Source organism: Anarrhichthys ocellatus, unplaced genomic scaffold (genome assembly GCF_004355925.1).
Source record: "Anarrhichthys ocellatus isolate YVR2014 unplaced genomic scaffold, GSC_Weel_1.0 scaffold37, whole genome shotgun sequence".
Classification (NCBI taxonomy): domain Eukaryota; kingdom Metazoa; phylum Chordata; class Actinopteri; order Perciformes; family Anarhichadidae; genus Anarrhichthys; species Anarrhichthys ocellatus.
Window position 1 is genome coordinate 3,486,585 of NW_022280067.1, and position 21,744 is coordinate 3,508,328.

The 21,744-nt window shown below is 43.1% G+C and overlaps 1 protein-coding gene across 2 annotated transcripts in view; it reads left to right on the top strand.

Annotated features, from left to right (window-relative positions):
• The window catches only part of fat4 (FAT atypical cadherin 4), a 99,300-nt gene that overhangs the window by 43,241 nt on the left and 34,315 nt on the right, over nucleotides 1-21,744 (top strand). For both annotated transcript variants that reach the window (XM_031867024.1, XM_031867025.1), the window contains exons 2-6: nucleotides 8,113-8,244; nucleotides 13,401-13,662; nucleotides 14,370-14,720; nucleotides 17,001-17,923; nucleotides 19,804-19,978. In XM_031867024.1, coding sequence (XP_031722884.1) covers nucleotides 8,113-8,244; nucleotides 13,401-13,662; nucleotides 14,370-14,720; nucleotides 17,001-17,923; nucleotides 19,804-19,978 — 1,843 coding nt within the window. The remainder of the gene's footprint in view (nucleotides 1-8,112; nucleotides 8,245-13,400; nucleotides 13,663-14,369; nucleotides 14,721-17,000; nucleotides 17,924-19,803; nucleotides 19,979-21,744) is intronic.

The window sequence follows — 21,744 nt, forward strand, 5'->3', positions numbered from 1 at the left end:
TGCATCAAAAGAAGACAATACTTTCTTGGACATCACCAGTGGTTGAAGACTCAAATCTCTTTTTTAAGTACATAGCTGTAGCCCAGTGGAAAAACAGATCCAATAGTGAAATACACTCACTCCCTTTCAGTGCGTTAAATTACTGATGTATTATCCTGTTAGCTATATATTTTTTAAGTTGTAAGTGGTCCAGGTGGCGCTGAGTCTGACTACTTCATTATACTTCTGGAGAGTTTAAGCCATAGCAATGTGTTATATCGCAGCTGTCGGATGAAAGACGAAGCTTGTGTCTCCAATTTGGGGGATTTTCCCTCCTTCCGTATCGGTTGAAGGATTCCATGCTTCTCTACGGGCTGGAAAAGGTTCTCTTACCTCTTATCCTTTGTAAAGATGCGTCGCCATCAAGGTTTGAAGAGCTGACATTGTTATCTGAAAACTGCAAATTTCATGTTGAATGTAAAATGTTTTTCAGCAAAGTAAGCCATCAGAAGTAGGAACAGAAGTAAGATATTTTGATCTGAAATGCAGACAAGCAACTGTAAGAAGTGTCCCAAAATGGTAATACGCATTGAATCTGTAGGTTTTCACAACCAGACATTGTTAAAAAAATCAGAGAATTGTTGTGTTTTTGATCTATTTTTAGGTTATTAGGGTCTTGGTCGCTCCCCTTTCCATGGTCTGCATGATTTGAATGCCGTAATTGGAGGTAATTGTGGAGAGAGCGCAGTGATAAGGCCGTAGACTCACGCAGAGTCAGTGGCACCAGCACCGATAGACGGCTGACTCCAGTTATGGTCTCCTTCCATTGTTTAAGAAGTCCCCAAATAAGACAGATAACTGATAAAAAGAAAATACATTTCCCTTCTTGCATCTTCAAAGCATACTTTTCACAAATAGGCTAATTATTTTTGTTTTTTACCTTTCATCTCACAAGGAGAAAAATGCTTGTTTTGATGTTCTTCTAACCTCTTAATCCAGGGATACAGAACACGATGCATTTAATAGGCTATGGTAATTTCGGTGATGGCTTTGAATTGTGCTCGGGCTTCAAGGAGAGCTAAATCTTGTCTCGCCTCCATTAATTCTACTGTGATCTTGCACAAGGTCTAATTAAACTTTCCATCTAACTCTCTCAGGTAGGAATAAGAGGGAAAGAGTTATGGCTGTTTATAGTGAAGAAGAACCCCAGTTTGCACCGCTCATGGCCGCGGATGCTGGCGCCATTAAAATTGGCACTCTATCATGATTTGTTTCCACTCCCGTGTGTGAGGAGATGTCTGCGGGCCCAGAACCTCTATGAAACAATACGCTGGTCCAGATGACCCGTTGCGATTATTCGTTCTGTTGGATTATGTGTCCAACAAGAAGTGCTCAGAGGGAACCTCGCTTGGCAAAGGGTTTGCAGGGGGCTTGAAGGGGCCTGCTGTAGACAAACAATCTTTTAACAGTTGGTGAAGTGGTCCACCGAGAGGACAGTGATCCCCTTTATTGAAACCACTTGCTCGACATTGTCTCTCCTCTCTCCCCCCTTGTTGGTAACATGCAACCGAGGTGCTTTGTGATCGTTTGCAGGCTCTCCTGTTTTGTTTTGTCTGTCTCTTTCTCTTAATCACTCTTGTTTTTTTTCTTTCCATGGAACTGCAGATGGTTTTTTTTGGGGGAGGACTCCAGGGGGGGGGGGGGGGGTTGGGGTATGATCGTATCCTGACTTCTCTCTTGCACAGTGCGCTGAGGTTTGGCCGACGTCCAACTTTGTCTGCTTTTTTCCCGGGCACATTCCCATCCCCGGCACGCTCAGATTCCTGTCTCCGGAGCGCGCATGCACTCCGCCGAGCCCGATGACTGCGGTCGGAAGATGAATTGCTCTGCAGCCAGTTGTTTGACAGATCGAGCCAGTCGCAATTGTACACGTGTTAAAGAAACCGTACAGAAGAGATCTGTTTGACCTCGTCTCAATTATTTAGTTGCGTTTCCTTTTGTTGTGAAAAGACAGAGCCGAGATAGCACTTTTACCAGCGTCCTTGACCCCTCAGAACTCCCCATAAAGAGTCAACGATGTTCTGTCTAAACAGTTGAAACAGCCACAAGTAGAGGTAGGGAAGGAAGTGAAGATGTAGTGAAATAATAATGGTCTTTGTCCGCACATCTCTGGAGATTGCGGGGAATTCATTTTGTTGAATGTGGTGTTTTATCACCCACTTTCCATTTCTCTCCTTATACAGCAGAACATTCATCAGATGTGCGTGGATCACGCCACACGGTTTTCAGATTAAGCAATGCAAACACAGACAAAAGAGTCTGGGCTTTTTCTAGACGGTCGGTAATCCATCTTCAACGTTTAGAGGAGGACATTTACCAACACAGTGGCTGTTAAATAGAGCAGGAACTTAGTATGATTTTCCAATGTGCAGGGAGTTACTGTAGTTAATTAATACTTTGTCGAAGCAGTTGTGGGAATCATTTGGGACATCCTTACCGACCTGCTTGGGTGCGGCTTTTCGAAAGTTATGCAGGCGGCGGTTGGAAGTAGGTTGGATGTCACCGCTCCGTCTGCATATGCGAAGGCCCAGCGATGACTCTCCTGCTCCTTTGGAGACACACAGCAGTTGGAGCCTTTTTTGTATTTTTCTGCTTCTGTTGGAATACTCTGCTAACCAGCCCAAGCTGTACCAGCCTGCAACTCGGTCACGGGCCTCACGTTACAGAAGGCCCCAGCTGAGCCATCAGACCGGCGTAACCTTAGATTACCATTGTGTTATTTTAAACAAACAGTGCATCACACCTCAGATTGGATTATATTTGGTTATTTGCTTATTATACGTCGTGGAATCTGTACAATCTTTCTCTTTTATGGCATTGCAAAAATTCCTTTGTGCCATTTAGATGTTCATACTGCGCCAAAGCCTGACTAATTCCTCCTAACAGCAAATGATTCTGGCTCTGTGATGAAGTGTTATATTTGGAATAGCTTCGTGATCCCAGATTCTTTGCCACATTGGGTGCAACTCCGCCTCACGTGCACATGATGCAAAGTGGAATCGTTCAATCTCGAAGGCCAAGTATAACGAGAGCTGGAAGTCGCCCCAACCCTTGACCCCGAGTCGTCAACAGCATCTAATGAGACATTTAATCATTTTGAAATGATCGTTTCCTGCAGGAGGCGCACCCTGCTCCAGTTTTTATGATCAGATGAGCTCAACATTTACAGGCCAACTGTTGCATCAGTTGCACTCAGTTCACTTTTTTTCTCCTGCTTTTGGACGAAATGTCTGTGTTACTAATATGAATTTCAATCTTTTTACTCAAATGTTCGTGGTGTTCAGTGGAGCACTGGAGCCGGCACTGTATTACTCATCTGTAATGCGAACCATTCCTCTCTTAATTAATCAGACCCTCGACCGGCTATTAGAAATAACTGAGTGGGTAACTGACAAAATATGTGTTCATGGGATTGTGCTCAAATGAAAGATCTCTCACTCTGTGTCTGCAGAGGTCTTGGCAGAACTGAGACGGTTTTTTTTAAATGGGAACATGAAATTTTTGCTACTTCCTCTTTTTCAGATGTAGGGAGAATAGCAACGGTTGTTTGCGCTCTGGGACGCAGGTGATGCTTTTACCTTCAGCTGTAACCAGAACTTTTTCTCCTCACATCAGACATTACAGTGTGTTGGTGTGATGAAGTTATTTTTGGTATATTCCGTTACTCTTGAGGTAAAGTGTCTGTACTTTGATGTCTGCTTCACTTCCACTTTCCCTTTAACAGCATGTGAACGAATGATACAGCGATACTTTTATACTTTTTTTTTAAAGGTCAGTTTACCCAAATTACAAAAACAGTATTTTCTCAGCCACACAGATGCTTTTGGTATTGTGTGCCTATTCTCCTTTAAAACCTCCATCCTGATACAGTTGAGGTTAATGGAATTTCATTTGCGCTCCTCAAAGCATCACAAATTACACTTAACCACAGCATTTCTTTCCAGAATCAATGTTTTGGTTACTCTTTGGTCATAATCCACAGACCTCTCCCTCAACAGTTTTCATACGGACAATTTCTTTGCTTGGAAGTTCCTGTGAGCTCAGTGCAATATTCAAAATAACCAGGTCATTTTTTTACTGGAAAAACAAGTTGCTGTAGAATTTTTCCCATAACAAAAAATGTATTCTCCCTTTTTAAATTGGGGTCACTGCAGAAATTCCAGATATCTCAAAATGTCGGCAGTTGGCACATAAAAAACAAGCTGCGTGGCTCGATACTACTGGAGGTGAGTGGAAAAATACGCCTTTTTGAAAATATGGCTGAACTGAGGTTTTAAATGTGAATTCTACGAGTGGGAAACGAGACTAGATTACATAACATAAACTCAGACAACTAAATTATCCCACCTGTCAGTACTGCGTTCATCATCCAAGCTCTGCTGAATTCTGTGACAAGATTAATTTATCGCCGCTGAGTACGAGCTCTAGTCTCCGACCTCTTGGACAAATACCTTCCATCACTTAAGGTCTCATAATCGACAGCGCTCAGGAACCACTTGACGCGTGAATCATTCATACCTCCCCATAAATAATAAAACTCTGGCAGCCAGTTGGCAGCCCCTGCAACTTGAAACAGTAGTTCGTGAAACACAATCTTTTACCTTGTAAACTAATGTGTTTCACCTGCCTCGGCCGGGGCGTCTGGGTCCGCAGGTAGAGGGAACAAAACCTCTCTTCCCCCTTCTCTCATCCCTCCCCCCTCATGACCTTGCTTCTTCTTCCTCCGATGAATTTTTCACCAAAGCTCTTTGATATCTTCCCGTCCCGTGGGAGTCTGGGTAATGCAAACGGGATGCGTGAAGCGTAATTATTTCTCAAAACTGCACTTCTACCCTAATTAGTTCACTCCTCTGAAGGGGGCCTTGCATTATTTACACATCAAGGGGGACACACAGGGCGGGAGATAAATATTCATTGTTTGTTGACTTTGCCCCGGTCCCTGGGCTCGGGCGCGAGTTGAGTCGAGAGCCGCTGTCATTGTGGCTCGTTTGTGTGCGACTTTTGCATCGCTGGTGCCCGGGACATAATCTGTCTTGTTCTCCTGTAATTATCTCCACTCATGCAGACACCGACTCAGAGTCGGTTTAATAAGTGGACAACATCCTCGTCCTGGCACAAGCAGATCGGATGAATTAAGTGTTCGGTGACGGGTTTTAATTGTGACCTTACGCGTGCAGATCTGCCCGGCTGCAGTCGGTGTCATCGTGGCAGTAAACAGCAAGGAGCATATTTTATTCAGCCAGACTCTGACACCATTTCAGCTCCCTCAAGCTTTTTGTTCTGGGTCATCTTTAATGAACTGAGCTTTTTTTTCCTTTTTACAAAAGGAGTCTGTGGCAACTATTACGAAGAGTTTCCTGCTACTGTTCGGCTGCAATCCACATTTGTGGGACATGTGGAGTCTGCTTTTCCTGTCAATAGCCGGGTTTGAATAGGCTGCTGTATCTGCCCCCCCCCCCCATACCTCGGTGGTCATACGGCCTTCAGGCCTATTGTCTGCTATATAAATGCCCGCTGGGAAACTCTTGTTGCCTCAAAAAGCTGCACCCATTGTAGACTTTTGACAACTGTTCTTTTTCTATTTCCTATTTCATCTCACTGACGCGTAGCTTCATCTGAGTGTGTGTTTCACAGGGGGAGGGGGGATTGCGAAAAAGAGACGTTGGGGCATCTTGTGACGCCTGGCACAAGAATTACCATAATCACTGTCAACATTAATGGAGATCCTATCACTGGAGAATTTAAACATGGCTTTTCCATATTTATAGAGTCAATAAACAGAGAACGCGTAGCAAAATGTCTGTTATGATTCAAAAAGCGAGCCGTGTTTACCGGCTTTGAAATGCATATTTGGGTTAGTGGATGAGGCGGAGGGGATTGCAGTTTTAAGTTGTGGGATATGAGTAGAAATGTAATATCGTCACACTAGACACAGAGCATCTGAAACAGTAAATGTCTCACTCTCACTGTCTCCGGGGTTTCCACTTTCCCTCAGACATTTGCACAGCTGAGCTTAACTGCCTCTCCGACCCGCTATAGGTGGCTGGTTTAAGTAGGTTGGTTTGCTTCCAATTGGAACTGTAGCAGTAAATGAGATTGGACATACAAAGCATTGCTCTTACAGTATATTGCTCTTGTAGTACGTAGGGTGGGATTATAGGGATCTGTGCAGGCCAGTCAAGTTCCTACCAACTGGGAAAGTAATTTCCCTAAGGACCTGGCTTTGTTGAATTTGGGGCATTGTCATGTTAAAACCGGAAAGGGCCACAAAGTTGGAAGCACACTATTGTTTAGAATATTTCATGCTGGAGCAATAACATTTCCCTTTATCTAAACTAAGGGGCCTTTCCAAAACCATGAACAAGAAAAGCACAAACAAAGGGATGTGGAAAGGGTTGTCCACATACTTTTGGACTTGTAGTATATTTACCGCAAACCAGGATGGCGACGAAGGGTTCTCCAAGTGCGGTGAAAGAACCGTTGGGGATCCTTAAGTTGGCTCACAAGATCTTTTTTTTGTAAAATGAGGAAAAGTTAAATGCCACTTTGATTTACTTAAAATCATATCATTGATATAAACAATCGATCTAATCATAGGTTTCACTCTTACCACTGCTGTGTCTGTAATACATTTAGGTTATCAGCACAAGTCTCACTATATGGGACAAAGTTTATCCTCATGGGGGGTCTGCGGTCGACAGTAATGTGTGTTTATTTTGGTTTCTAAGACATGAAAGTGAAAATCCCAGAGCTGCAGTTAGTTTGCTCTACTGTTACACTCACTGTAAGTCTCTATGGAAATAAGCCTCAAGTCAATTTGTAAATTGTACAATTTCCATGATCTCCAATGACAGTAGGGTATATGAGTTCTACCCACAATACAGTTATCTTAATATATTAGTTCATGGGAGTTGATGTGGGCTATTGTATCTGGAGCAGTACTAATACTACGGTAGCCTATCAACACACAGATGTTCTTGTTTTTTCTTCAGCTTTCTTCTCTAATGAGTAAGTTTAATACATTCATCTTTAATTAAAAATGTTTAGATATGTGATTTATAAATATTTTACCACCTCAAATCACATGAATTTAATAGTGTTTAGGCAGAGATTTAAGTGACTGCTACTCCGCTAAGCTAAGCTAGGCTAGGCTAGTTTTGGTTTGTCTTTATCCTCCATATGATTACATTTAGTTACAGATTGGTTTATATGGTTAAAACAAACGTAATTACTAAGGTGTTGGAGCATCAAATCGATTATTCATTATTTAATTACAGGAAACAAGTTGGTCACCAGCTAGCCTTAACTAGCCGATGTGCGTTCAGATGCTACAATGATAACAATTAGCTTTGCTGCTACTATGCTAAGCTAGGATAGTTACCCTTATGGTAGAACTCGTTTTTCTGGTACGTTTAGTTACTGCTTTGTTTATGTGGTTTAATAAACATAATAACTAAGGTGATGGACCATAACAATTGATAATTCAGTGACTAACGGGTATGAAGTGGGTAAAATAGCTTTAGCTAATTCTATCTCACCAGCTAGCCTTAACTAGCCGGTGTGCAATGATTACAAAACATTGCTGCAATTCTGCTAAACTAGGCCAGTTAACTTTAGCTACCTATATTATCTATATATATTTTTTCACCATAATAATTACATTTACAGTAGCTAGTGCTTTAGTTTATGTTGTATAGCTAACTCAACCAAGGTTTTGGTATTTCAAAGGTATAATTGTTATGCAGTAAAACCAGTGTCAAAAGATTGTGGTCTTAAAGAGCAGACTATTCTACTATTAAATCTAAATAAATAATCTTTAGGAAAAATAATAATTCCATCTCCTTAGTTTTGACCTTTCAAGTCAATATACCACACTTCATCATTTCAAAGCTTTTCCTCTCCAGCCTCCCTTCTTCCACAGCTTCTTCATCATCTGAAATCCAAGAAGATGGACACTTTTTTCTCTCCCTCCCTCTCTTTGCAGCGATCTTAACAGCTGTAGCGGGCCGAGTGAGGCCGTGTGAGGCCGAGTGAGGCAGAGCTTTAACGGTGGTGTTTATTTTTCCTCTGCAGGTGGAGATCACGCTGCAGGACGTCAACGACAACCCGCCTGTTTTCCCTAATGATATTCTCGATGTGACCATTGAGGAGAACGTTGGAGATGGCTTCAAGATAATGCAGCTAACAGCCACGGATGCAGACAAGGTAATGGCTCCCCCAGTTTCTATTCTGTCTGACAGTGTTTTTGCACTTTTCTCTGCCCGTTTTCCACTCCACTGCTTTCCGAATAGATATCCTGGGAGTGATTTCAATTGAAAATAAGCTCTCCCTTTTTTTCTCCTACAGTGTAGAAAACTACTATAGATTCAAATGGGATTTTGAGGCCAACGCAGCTGTCAATAATGGAATAAAGTCGACGTTTAGTATCTTTAAGTTGGATGGTTTTCATGCCAAAAGCAACTGCAGACATTCAGGGCAGAAAAGCCATTGAAACAACATTAAGATCGTGACAGGAATTATGTGCACATTTAGAAGTTGTTCAATGTGGGTAGAGAAGGGAGGAGTTTTAGAGGTTATAGTTATTAGGTGGACAAAAAACAGGGTGTAAAACACATAGAATTAGACCAGAGGTGAAATAATTAATTCATTAATTCATCAACAACTCTTTCCATTATTCGTCGCAGCAAAAAAAAGGAAAAGAAAAGAAATTGTGAAAAGAAATTTCAGGCAACATACAGACGAAACATTAAATTGATTAATCGAAAAACAACAACATTACATTACATTAGCAAATTAGTGTACAGTACAATTAACTGGCGCAGTGACACAGGGTGGCCGAGACAGATTGTGCTCCTTTCACCCTCACACAGCAACACAAACACATAGAACGCCACTTTGAATCAATCTGTCTTCATACATTTTTCTCCTCTAGACACACACACACACACAGAATTGTCTCTGTCCGTCTCATGTTGACGTTATCTGAGACGCGTCGAGGCCACCGGTGTCACAGAGCCTGGAGGAGAACGGCCAGCGATTGATTTTTTTGGGCCTGCCGCTCTGATAGTCCCTCCGCGGCCACCATAGTTCACGTTACATCACTCTCAATTAGTTAGAGGCTCCATCTCTTGCTGCTTTAGGCAGGATGTGGACATCAAATCCTGCTGTGAGCGAGACGCGGGGCTCTGCCGCCATCTCCAAGGTCTGCGGTCCCTCACCCAGAGCCAAAGGACACAACGGAAAAAGTCGGGTCATAGAGGGGAGAGAGATTAGAAAAGAGAGAATCAAATTTATTGTTAACTTATGAGGCCACACGTCTTTTATTGCACAGCTATCGCCTCGCCCCCAATTCTCTTCACTCCGAATGTGAGAAAAGTCGTCGTAGAAAGTCTCACTTCTGGACATTTTCCTTTTTTGTCAGAATACTCTACTGACTGTAAATCTCGGCCCTGGAAGCAGGTCAGTCTTCTCAGTCGGGGGATTTTAAGGACATCATTTGATTATTTTTCTTTTTTTAGCGCCAAAGCATTCACAGCTTTGATCTTGAACGCATATGGTATTGAAATCAATCCCTCATATCTTAGTGTCAGCCTGAGCCGACTCTTTTTTTGAAAATTAAGCATTCATTTTTGCATGCACAGGTATGAACATAAGTCTTCCTCGATCGATTTAAAGAACTCGTAGAGGAGCAACATTTTGCTTCCTGGATTCAAATGCAAAAGGAAAGCATCCAGACACTTAAAGAGAATGTAGAGCAGCCTTTTTTTGTTTTTTTAGGAATTACGGATTCTAGAGATGTTTACTTCAAACTTCAGGTCTGCCATGAATAAGTTGCTAAATAGAAGCCTGTACTTCATTCCAGCTCTCGCTCGGAGCCAGATACGAGGCCAGCCAAGTCTTTGCCCACATCCTTACGCAGGAAACTTAAGTTGCGCTGACACTGAGCGTACGGAACGCTCGTTGAGAAAGCCACATGTGTGAGCCAGCGCAGAGTAGCCAAGAGTGCAAGCTGTTGGCCAGCTGACGGGGCCGAATTCAGACATCATAATGATCCCTTCCAATTTAACAGTGCTACATGTGGGATTCATGTGTGAGGGTATTAAAATGCTGTTTCTAGGCATCCGGTTTTCGCTATAGGTCCATTTCCAGCCCCAAAAGAGATGGAAGAGGTTGAAAGAAAACCAATATAAAAGTTAAAGCTCTTTTGTCTCATGCAGGCGAGGCCTCTCTGAAAAAATGTTTCTCACCTCATTTGACAGAAAAAACTGTGAAGGTTTTATTAGAATTCTGACCTTATGTGGAAAATATGGCACAGGTAAAAAAAACCTTACTTAATGAAGAAAAGTGCAATAATGGCTGTTTTAGGAGCGGCCTCTGAAAGTAAGTGAACAGTAATGTGTTCCAGAGGCTCACACGCCCACTCAAAGTATATTTCAAGACACTTTGTTTTGCAGTTGTGAATGCGTCGTGCAGCCGGTTGGTCCACCTCTTCCTTTTTTAAGGCTTTTTATGTTCAAGCTGTCAGTGGCAACACGTTGCTTGTTTTTCAGGAGTCTGTGTTATGATTGGCCTGCACAAGCGCTCGCTGCTGTTGCATACAGGAAGCCTCACTATCCCCGCCGGCGCTGTCTGCTTCGCACCACTCACTTCTCATACGAGCTGCTCGCTCCCAAAAACCACTCATCTGCTAAATGAGTCTCCTTCTGCTCCCCCCGCCCCCCCCCCACCCCACACCCTCCAAACAACCAAAGCTGTAAAGTAGTCAAACTCTTAAGTGGTGGTCAAGAGGGCAACTACTGTGTACGTAAGTGTGTGAGTAGGATCTTAATTACTTATGTTAGTTTAGCAAAGAGAGAGGGAGGAATTAGTGTGTTAACACACATATTTGTGTGTGTGTGTGTGTATTAATGCATGCCTGTGTTTATAATTTGTGTGAGTGCGTGTGTGTGTGTGTTGGACTATGGTCTAGATGGATCCCCTGCTCGGCCTCTCCCCACCCGCTCTTGCTCTGCCTTTGAACCCTATCAGAAAATTAATTGGCAAAACCGCGGGTGTTGGGTTCCGGCCTGCAGCCCAGGTGGCTGATGGGATTGCCAGATCTGGAGCCACTGATTGATGACAGCAGGGTAGTTAGATGAGCGGGGCCTCGCTCCGTTCCTCCTGGTCCCCCCTCTCCTTCTTTTTTCTTTTACTGGGCCTGGATCTCTGACCGGGTCTCTGGTAATGCAATGAGAGACAGGGTCAAGGAGAAAGAGGTTTTACCCGTCGTAAAAACCGGCCACGGGAAAGAGATAAGAGCGAGTCATGAACTTGGCCTTACGATATTGACTCCCCTCTAAAGCTTTTGGCGAACGACTGCCGTGTCTAGACCTGTTGGTTTTATGCACAAAGTCTGTTAAACATAGAAGGGAAAGTCATTTAATTTGACTCTGTGACAGACAGAATTTATTCCTTTTCTGGTCCGTTCCAGAAGTTATATGAACCTGCGATACCTGTATCCATAAATTATACTTTTGCCATTTCACACACTGTGGTCCCTTTAAAAAGAACGCCTTGGTGTAAATCTATCTAGGCTCAATCAGAAACTTTATGCAAACGTCCTGGAATAGCACTTGTGTTCCCACGGAAGACTGCTGAGTTCAGGAGGCGGCTCAGCAAATACATGCCTGAGAGCTACAGATTAAGTGAGATGCAAGAGACAACATGACTGCATGCATACAGTTTATGTAAAACGCCGTTCGTTGTGAGAGCACCATTGTCCAGCAAGGCAGTAAATGTGTCAACATGCAGAGACAGAAACGAGCTTAATGCAACGCCTCTCTGTTTAAGCCCTTCCATTGTCCAGGCAGGATCAGAAAGCACCACACAAACATCAGGCATAGCTGAAAGAGTCCCTTTTAACTTAGCTCTTAACCGGCTGTAACCGGAACCTTATCCCGCTGAATAGCAGTAGCTTTTTGATGTTGCTTCTTTCTTTTTTTATCAGAAGACACAGAGTGAGACAGTTGTCTGATCTCTGATTGTTCCCCGGCACAAATATAAATGTCAAGCTCTGTCGTCGGGCCCATTCAGTTGTCATATCGCGTTCGGTCCGCCTCTCCTATTCCAAAGCCTCTCGCTATAGCGATCACATGTGTCACGGTGCTTATACTCATCCAAGGTAACAGGGGATCTATTAGTTGCATTTATAGAGGAACACTATAGCCCCCAAAAGTTCAAAGACTGAGAGCGAGACTCACCAGAACGTCGGCGTTCAGCTTCTGCTCCTTTTTTCTCTGCGTATGACCTGTCCTCTTCTTTTTAAGCTTCATGAATGAGACATTTTATATTACATTATGTGATTTAAGATGTAAAAGTAGTGTGTTTTTGACATATACTAAGTGTTTAGAGTTGCTGCAGTGTTAAAATATCCTTTATATCAAGTATTTATTGTCTCCCTGACTGCTAAAAACAAGCGAAGAAATCTACCATTTTAGTTTAATCTCAACCTCTGTCCCAAACAAACACAGTTTTTTGGATCCCAATTTTGTAATGTCAGGAAAAAAGTCTATATTTTGAGAGAGTAACTTATTACTTTTATGATACTTGACCTTGTGAGTCTTTTTTAAATGATTTATAATGTGTTATAATTATTGTTACAAATAATAATGTTCTAACTTTAATTATACGGGCTATAAATAGATTAAAAAGCATTAAAAGTATAGAGTTTATAATGCATTATAGACATGGGCGCCATAGAACCTGTTACCAAAATAATCTTACTGCACTTTAACTTTATTTACTGAAAAAAAAACTACTTTTAGTGTTTAATAATTCACATGAATGACTTGATAAGATGAGTGTGTTTCCTTTTTATGTTAGAGTTTGTGTTTCACCTCATTCTCTTGTTAGCATGTTTGTGCAGGACTTAAAGTTATTCATGGAGTTTGTAGTTTGCCTCTTGTTTGTGCAGGTCAGCTGGGTTTGATCCCTTCACATGCGTTTCCTCTGTCTTTATTTGTGATCTGTTGCACGGCCTCTTTGACACCTCAAGCCTCTCCTTCACGGAGTGTCTCTGTGCAGAAGGGTTTCATTCATGCTAGACACGTCGGCTGTTTGATCTGCAGACGTGACACGCTAACATGTGCTGTAAACTCATTTCCTACCCGGTTAGAGTTGCTTTGATACTCGCTTCCTCTTTGTGGCCCAAGTTCAGCAAAGTGCATCTAACTTACTCGCCCCTTTCTTTACTCTGAACACTGATAAAAGGTTTTAGAAAATGTAGAGTAGCCAGCAAATATTGAATTAAAGTGGTTTGTCTATTTGAAACAATGAACATGAAAACACAAATGATAATATCACGTTTCCTGCCTTCACCTCAGGGTCCCAATGCTCTTGTGACATACACCATCATCAGCGGGGCAGACGACAGCTTTCGGATCGACCCCGAGTCCGGTGATCTGATCGCCACCAAGAAGCTGGATCGGGAGCGCCGTTCGAAGTATTCCCTTCTGGTGCGGGCGGACGACGGGAAGCAGTCGTCCGACATGAGGCTGAACATCACCGTCAAAGACGTCAACGACCACACGCCCAAGTTCTCCCGGGCCACGTATTCCTTCGATATCCCCGAAGACATGGCGCCGGGTGAGGTCTTAGTGTCAGTCAGTGAAGCGTCCAATTGCAAACTAAAACCCACTGACAATGCATAGAGGTTGTGGATTCAGACAGGCAGCTCTCAGACCGCTCTGTTAAGCTCATCAAGAACTCAAATTATTGGGAGCAGCGTCTTTAGCAATTTATAAGAGTATCTTTTATAAGAAAACTTTTTCGTTTTCAAAGAGCATTTTAATAAGAGCGTTGTAGCTCTCCCAAATCCTCTGTACCTTCCTGAAGGGGGAAATTAAAAGAGTTTAAGAGGTCAAAGGAACAGTAAGCGATATTTGATTTGTACGGAAATCTATCAGCGACCGGCAGGATTTACAATAACACTGACAACTGTCTGGCACAGCTCCTCTGTTCCTCTCACCGCTACAATCACAGCAGGAATGAGAGAGAAAGTTTGGAAAATGACAGAAGAATGTAATCAAGATATGATTATGTAAATACTAATGAAGACACGTAATCATTAGCTGTTATAGCATTATTTTCATCCGTACATTATCAGTTTAATACCAGGGATAGGCTTTGGCCAAGTGAGTTAAAAAAGCAAAGCTGGCAGAGTGATCACGGAGTCACCGGTATTAATAAACATCCCTAATAACCCCCTGTAGATATATTAAAGTCATTCCGTTCTATGGGGCAGTAAAGTCTAACTCCTCGCCTCTGTGTTACAACCCGTCTGTCTCTCGCAGGCTCCATCGTGGCGGCGATCTTGGCCAGCGACTCTGACTCAGGGGTGAACGGAGAGGTCACCTACTCGCTGGAGGAGGACGACGAGGACGAGGCGTTCCTGCTGAACCCGGTGACGGGCGTCTTCAACGTGACGCGTCCGCTGGACTACGAGACGCAGCAGTACTACATTCTGACGGCGAAGGCCCGGGACGGCGGGGGGCAGGCCAGCACGGTCAGAGTGTATTTCAACGTCCTGGACGTGAACGACAACCCGCCCGTCTTCAACACCACCGTGTACAGCACGTCGGTCTCTGAGAGTCTGCCGCCTGGATCCAGCATCGTCACTGTCGGGGCCAGTGATGCCGATGATGGTACGACGAATGGGAAATTATGAGGGAGATGTAATTTAAAGAACACAAAATAAATATTTCTGTTATTTGGCAGGATTTTTAACGGCTGAACAATAAGTTTAGAAATGACTTTAGCCATATTTATCAGGCTCTAATAGATCTATCGTCAATAAATAGGAGATGCATTATTCCACTATTGAATCACTCTTGGCTTATTGCCCTGCTTTTATCATTTGTGCATCGATTTTAACATTTTATCGGAAAAGTAGCTGCTTAATCTATTTGCATCTTGAGGCTTTAATATTATTATTATTAATATATTTTTATTAAATCGTAAGGTTAGTTGGCAATTTGACAATCGTTAAACATCACAATTGTCAGAAAATACTTTCCTTCATGATTTTACTAATAAAATCTCAAGAGGCCAAAAATAAATGTTTTTTTTTTAAACTATATTTAGAAACATTCAGCAATTTGAATTGCCGAATTCGGATAAATTGAATTAGTGCAAGAAATATATGTCAGAAGAGGAATATTTAAATTGTGGTTAAATGAAGTTAGACTCTGGTCAGGTATCCCAGAGATGTCCTTATATTTAAAAGTTCTCTGAGAATGTTTTAATGTGCTCTCCTCCTGAATAAATCAAGTGTGAGTTCGCCAAAGCAGATTAATTTAATGCAGGCCTGTCTTTTCGTTATGACAGTTGGTTACACAGAAGCTCTCGAACCTACATTTTATTTTTCATTTTTATTCTGCGCGTCGCGCATGAATGACCTGATGAAACACAGCCACACCGTGTGATTAAGTGGCTTGAGTTATTTCTGCGTTTCAGGTGGCGGGTTTCATGTATGTGAAGTGCCGTGCGGTATTTGAACGGTCACCGCTACTCTCCTCCGCTGTAATTACCGCTTCACCCAGACCTAATGTGGTTATTGTGACCTACATTCCTGGGAAATATGCTGCCTGGTTCTCAACCAGAGTCTGGAATCTTTCTCCACCGTCCACATAATCCGACCGCGTCGTCCTCTGCAGATACATAGCGGCCGCTCTTCACTGTCAAAATGAAAACGCCACCATTGTTAGCACTTCCTAAGCCCTGACCCCCGACCCCCAGACTTTGTCTCTAGACAGCGCAGCCTAAACCCGGATGGAAGTAGCACTCAAGCTTTTGATAAGGGATTACTTGTGTACTGTAAATACAAGCCTGAGTGTGGGAAGGTGCCGATGCTTTCCACATGAATACCCCGTTGCGTTGAATTACAGACGCTCAATTTAAGCTCATTTCAACCCCCAGTTCCAGGGCAGTGCTGCGGATTAGGCCGAGATTTCAAGGATAGATAGTTCACAACATCCATCAACTCGGTCACACCGTCTTTAAATAAATGTTTCAATCGTGAGGGATTTTCCAAAGTGTCACAACCTCCACTGTCAGTTTAGGAAGTGTTTTGTCTTTTGATAGCGATCAGTCGAGCTACAGCACGTGAATGCATCGTCTACTTGGAGAGCAGCAGCCAGAGCTCCAGCTGCTGCACATGCACAATTTGTGGAAATGGATGGAGATAACGCATATGATTGAGACGCATACAGGATATTTAACAATCACATCTGGAACAATAGACACTAGTCAAAAATATCAACATTCAACCTCCACCACTGTTTGTTATCTGGCTATTCTTTTAATTCAAGGTCATATTAAATAGTTCCTGGTAGATTTATTTCTTTTTGGCACCGTGAGTGCCACTAGACAGGTTTTTTAGTTAAAAATACACCCAAACTCTCCGCCTGATATGTACAGGAAAAGGAGATATAATAAGAAAGATACAAATGGAGTCTGTCTCGTTGATGTTAAGTATCTTTTGGCAGGAAGCACTTTAGGCTGACCGCACCGGGGATGCTCTCAGTTTACTGGAGTTGCAAAGACTACTTTTTTAATCAAATCGTTTCAGTAACTTTTTTAAGCAGCAATGTCAAACCTTTGCCGGATTTAAGCTTCTCTAATGTGATGAGTTTATGCTTTTCTTTGTCATACATGATAGTGAATAAAAAATGTCATGGTTTGGACCTTGGGTTGTGGGATATTCTAGCATTTTTCTGATAATTTATTGACAAAACAATTAAAGGTTTTATTAAGAACATGATTTCGTCCTGAATGAAACAATCATTGTTCAGTCCTACAGTTTACCAAACAGAATTTACAGATGCTGAAGATGGAGCTGACCAACATGCCGTTATCCAAACCCTTTGAAATAATTCAGGTATCATTATCATAGTCTTCTGATTCCCTCTTTTTATGTCTTCCAGGCATGAATGCCCAGCTGCTCTACAGAATTGCGTCTGGAGATTCCCAGGGCCACTTTGTGATCAGCAAGGACGGAGTCCTCCAAACCAAGAAGGCCTTGGACAGAGAAATCCAATCCTTCTACAACCTGGTGATCACGGTCAACGACCTGGCTCCTCCTCCCATGGCCCGCTTCACCAGCACCGCCCAGGTGTCCGTCATCCTTCTGGATGTCAACGACTGCCCGCCAACCTTCACCTCTCAGAGGATGACATACATCCAGGAGAACACGCCGGTGGACACGGTCGTGTTCACTGCCCAGGCCGCAGACCCCGACAGTGGACCCAACAGCTACGTCGAGTACTCCCTCAAAGGACCTTTCGGTAACAAGTTCAGCATTGGTACGATCGACGGAGACGTCAGGTTGGTTGGGGAACTGGACCGCGAGGAGCTTTCCAACTACACCCTCACGGTCGTAGCTACCGATAAAGGCGAACCGCCTCTGTCTTCAACAATGGATGTGACTATGATGGTTCTGGACGTCAACGACAACACGCCGAGCTTCTCGCAGAACATCTACGACATCGAGATCGAGGAGAACACCTTGACCGGGACCGATGTTATCCAGGTGTTCGCCAGCGATGCAGATGAGGGAACCAACGGGCAGATCCGATTTTCCATCTCAGGAGGCAACACCAACTCTGATTTCAGAATAGATTCGGTTACAGGGGTGATTTCGGTGGCCAAGCAGCTGGACCGCGAGGCGCGTTCGTCCTATTCACTGGTGGTCCAGGCCGCCGACCGAGGCAGCAGCCCCAGGGTGGACCGTGCTACGGTCAACATTGTGCTGGTGGACGTGAATGACTGCTCACCTGAGTTTGAGCTCTCTCCTTACACTGTCAATGTTCAGGAGAACTTTGAGGATCTCCCAAAAAACATTCTGCAGGTCAGTATGTTTGTTCTCTCTTTTTGTCAAGACACTCAATAACATTTTAAGCAGTTGGGACGTCATTAACATTCACAGACAGGCCTTCCTGAGTGAAAAGAAGGCAGTGTTTTGAATGACAGTTCTAAGCCCTTAAATAAGCTAATGCCTTAACCAGATTTGTAGTAATACTAACTTAATAAGTGCAGGTATGTGCTTCATAACGGTGCACTGAACTACTTAGCATGGTGGTCTTATTTTGCAAAATGCCATGACAAATACGTGGCTAAAATGATATAGAAATGATATATGACTGCAATTTGCTTCGCACAATTACGGCTTTATAGGATTTCACCGAAATATGAAATGGGGCTAAATTGCATGAGAGGGCAATTAACGTCCCAACCAGCCTGATGACTAAATGAGCCATGTATAAAAAATGGAAGCGAAGGACTGATTTCCAGTGATGGCGCAATTCCATTTTCTTTCCACTTTGTGTACCTTGTGAGGAAATGAGGGCACCAGTTATGTGGTGGGGAAGGGGTCCAGACACGGTGGGCTTCTGCCACACAAGAACACACATCTGTGTGCTAACCTGGCCGTCTGCGGCATGCACGGCAGGGAGGGCTGGAGAGCCCCACAATGCATTTAGGCTCACCAGTGAAATGTGGTAGTCTAATGCTGCAGCACGAGGGTGAAAAGTCGAGACTGAATAATAGCTTCGTACTCAGTGTTGTTTTGTGGATTCCCTGGGACCGTCTGATTAGACAAAGTGAATAAAGTAATGATCTTCCTTCCCTCAACAATTACCTTCATGCACCGTGATGGTGATTAACCCTCAGCTGCTTCAGGAAGGTGGTCATACTGGGTTACTGACAGCTGTACTTGGCTTTATGAACGCATTTATCAAAATAAAACACATCCGGGGGAAAAACACAAAAAGGAAAACTGCTAGAAAACTGCAAAAATTTGATCTTTTGATTTGGTGAATATGGTGCTTAAGCCATTGTTACTACTCTTTCCAAAGATCACTTGTCAACTAATCCACTGAAATGTCAAGTCAACTCGTACAGCCCAAAAGCACAAGTTGATCTCTAGTGATGGAAAGTAACTAAATAGTTACTCAGTAAGACCTGTACTTTTTAACCGGTCATCTTGTGCACCTATTTCATTAATTTATTTATTTGCATTTTATATGAAAATCCAATCAGCTTTCTATCCTATATAATATAATGACTTCCGCACATCAATCAATCTGCAACTTTTAGCGACAAGTGAGGTTTGTGTGGAGGGTCCAATCAAATGCAATGGATTTTATCTTTTAACTGTACATCATTCAAATATTCAAATATTCTGTTTCACTGTGGAATACGTCACAGTACAGAAGTTAAAAACATCATTTTCAGGTTCTTTACTTCAAGCAAAACTATGGAACTTTTGCTGGTATTTGCTTTTATCCCATAAATGTAGCAGAAGAAGAATCACACAGTCACAATACAAGCTAACATTAACAAACATACTGTTGAAACGATCGGTCATACCAGACCACGTAATGCTGTCGTGACAAAACACCTGAGTGTGTTCAGCAAGACAGTGTTTTGTTGCTAATATATTTAACTTTTAATATGTAAGGAGAAGAGTTGTGACTCACAGGTTACATCGTCTTTCTCTTAGTATTTGATCCTATTTTGCACTTAATACACAGAAGCTAAAGTGTACTTAAGTCTCGTACATGTTACTTTCCACCACTGCTGCCATGCTATTAAAGCTCCCTCTTAATTGTTTATTCCAGACCTGCAGTTTGCACTTTGGCTGCTGGAAATGAAAAACACATTTCTTTCACAAGAAGAAGAAGTCTGATAACCAGAATCCCTGAAGAGGCTTGTTTTTGTATTTTCCAGGTTGTTGCCAGAGACGACGACCAAGGTGCCAACGGGCAGCTAAGCTATATGCTCAGCGGCGGGAACGACGAGGGCGCGTTCAGCCTGTCGTCCAGCGGTCAGCTGAGCGTGTCCCAGACTCTGGACCGAGAGGCTCAGGGAAAATACGTCCTGCTGATCACAGCCACCGACTCAGGTAAGACCACGGCGGAGGTTTTGAGCTGCGAGGGCGGCTGATTCCATCTCAACCCGTCTGACTTTTCTTTTTAAGTACAAGATGTTTTTATGCTGGCCTTGCAGTGTTACGTTTCAGTTTATAGTGTTGTTTACGTCTGAACTCGCACCACATTCAACTTCTTCAACTTATCATGACTGTCTGGTGAGGACTGAGCTCCGTGTAATGTGTCCTTACATGGTCATTGTTGATCTTTTGCAAAGCTAGAAACACATTTTGTAATCAGCCGGCAAAAGCCAGCTGAAAAAGAAAATGTTCATAAACCAACAGCAGTGTCAACAAACATCATTTTGAGTTCACAGTGTGCACAGTGCTCTTTTTCGTGTGGCACAATAAACTAAACATTCGGGAGTTTTTAGCTTGGGTGTTTTTTGACCTATTCCCCAGAAGTCCTTTCAGCGGGTTCAATTGAACAGCATCCTCTGTTTATTTGGATACGGCGGTAGAGCTTGTTATAGCCAGATAAAAGGTTAACTTGTTATTGCATAGAGGCCAGTTAATGTGCAGTTTAAAGGAGTACATGCGTATCCCCGTCGCAGCCAAATCACATGGTAGCCCAGTTAAGTATATGTTTCCCCCGAGCTGCTCTGGCACGGCCGCCATGGTCTGAGGGTGGTTCTGTTTCATTCCTGGGACTGACCATGTGACCGATCATAACGCGGTGTATTTTTGACTGAGCACAGGATTTGGTGAGAATTGAGACAATGTTGCATGGAGTGTTCTATCTATTACATGGTCAGTGAAATATTTGCATATTTGTTGGGGAGATTATGTCCTTTTTCATTATATGAGTATGTAAATCAAAAACTGTGCAGCAGCATACGATTTACAGATGTCTTACATTACAAAAAAAGGGTTCTTGTTCCTCGTGCTTCGTCAAGGTTTTCTTGCTTCACGTGCTCTTCAGAGGTTTGTGCCACATGGACAAAGTTGCCCAACAAAGCGAACATACTAATTAGGATTCGATCCCTTTTTTCTGCGCTTCACAAGGAGTCCATATTTAGAACCCTGACAGCAATTCCAAAATATTTTGACAGGATGTTTCATTGCGATGTTGGTGAGAGGCAGAAAAAAAAAGAAAAAAGAAGAAGAGGGATTTGGGGTAGAATATCAAAATGTCAAAAAACCCATAATAATAGTACAGGCCAAATTACCCAGCAGCATTTTCTCACATTTTTGAGGCCTCGGCTGAGACGGCGGGGGGAAATGGTTCTTTGTTTTTTAACACAAATGCTAAATGACTTATGATCAGAAATATGTGGTCCAAGTCCCTAGCTGTCGTAGACTTCTTCTGTGAATGAATCATAGACCGACTTCCACGTATTCGGGCGTTGCTGCGTGATTGTGTGCTGTGCGATGGTGTCCCGTCTTCCCCGGTCATTGCGGTGACGGTAAACCGATTAATCGCAGCCTGAGCGGCGCTTCGGGACGCTCTGTGCCTGCTGCGATGACTGAAATCTGTCAAGAAGTGGATGGAAACAAAAGAGCTCACCGGGTGCCGATTCCCATAATGGGTTCTGGCTCGGCAGAGCAGCAGAATTTGGCAAACGTCTGCCATTATTTTAAAATCTGTGCGCAGCAACTCCAAAATGTGGCATCCACACAAGCCGCTTAAAGGTGTTTTACAAGGCGTCTTGTTGAGAGGAAACTTGAAGATCAGACCTGGGACGTGTCTGTTCTCTCTCTCTCTCTCTCTCACTCTCCTTCTCTCTCTCTCCCTCTCTCTC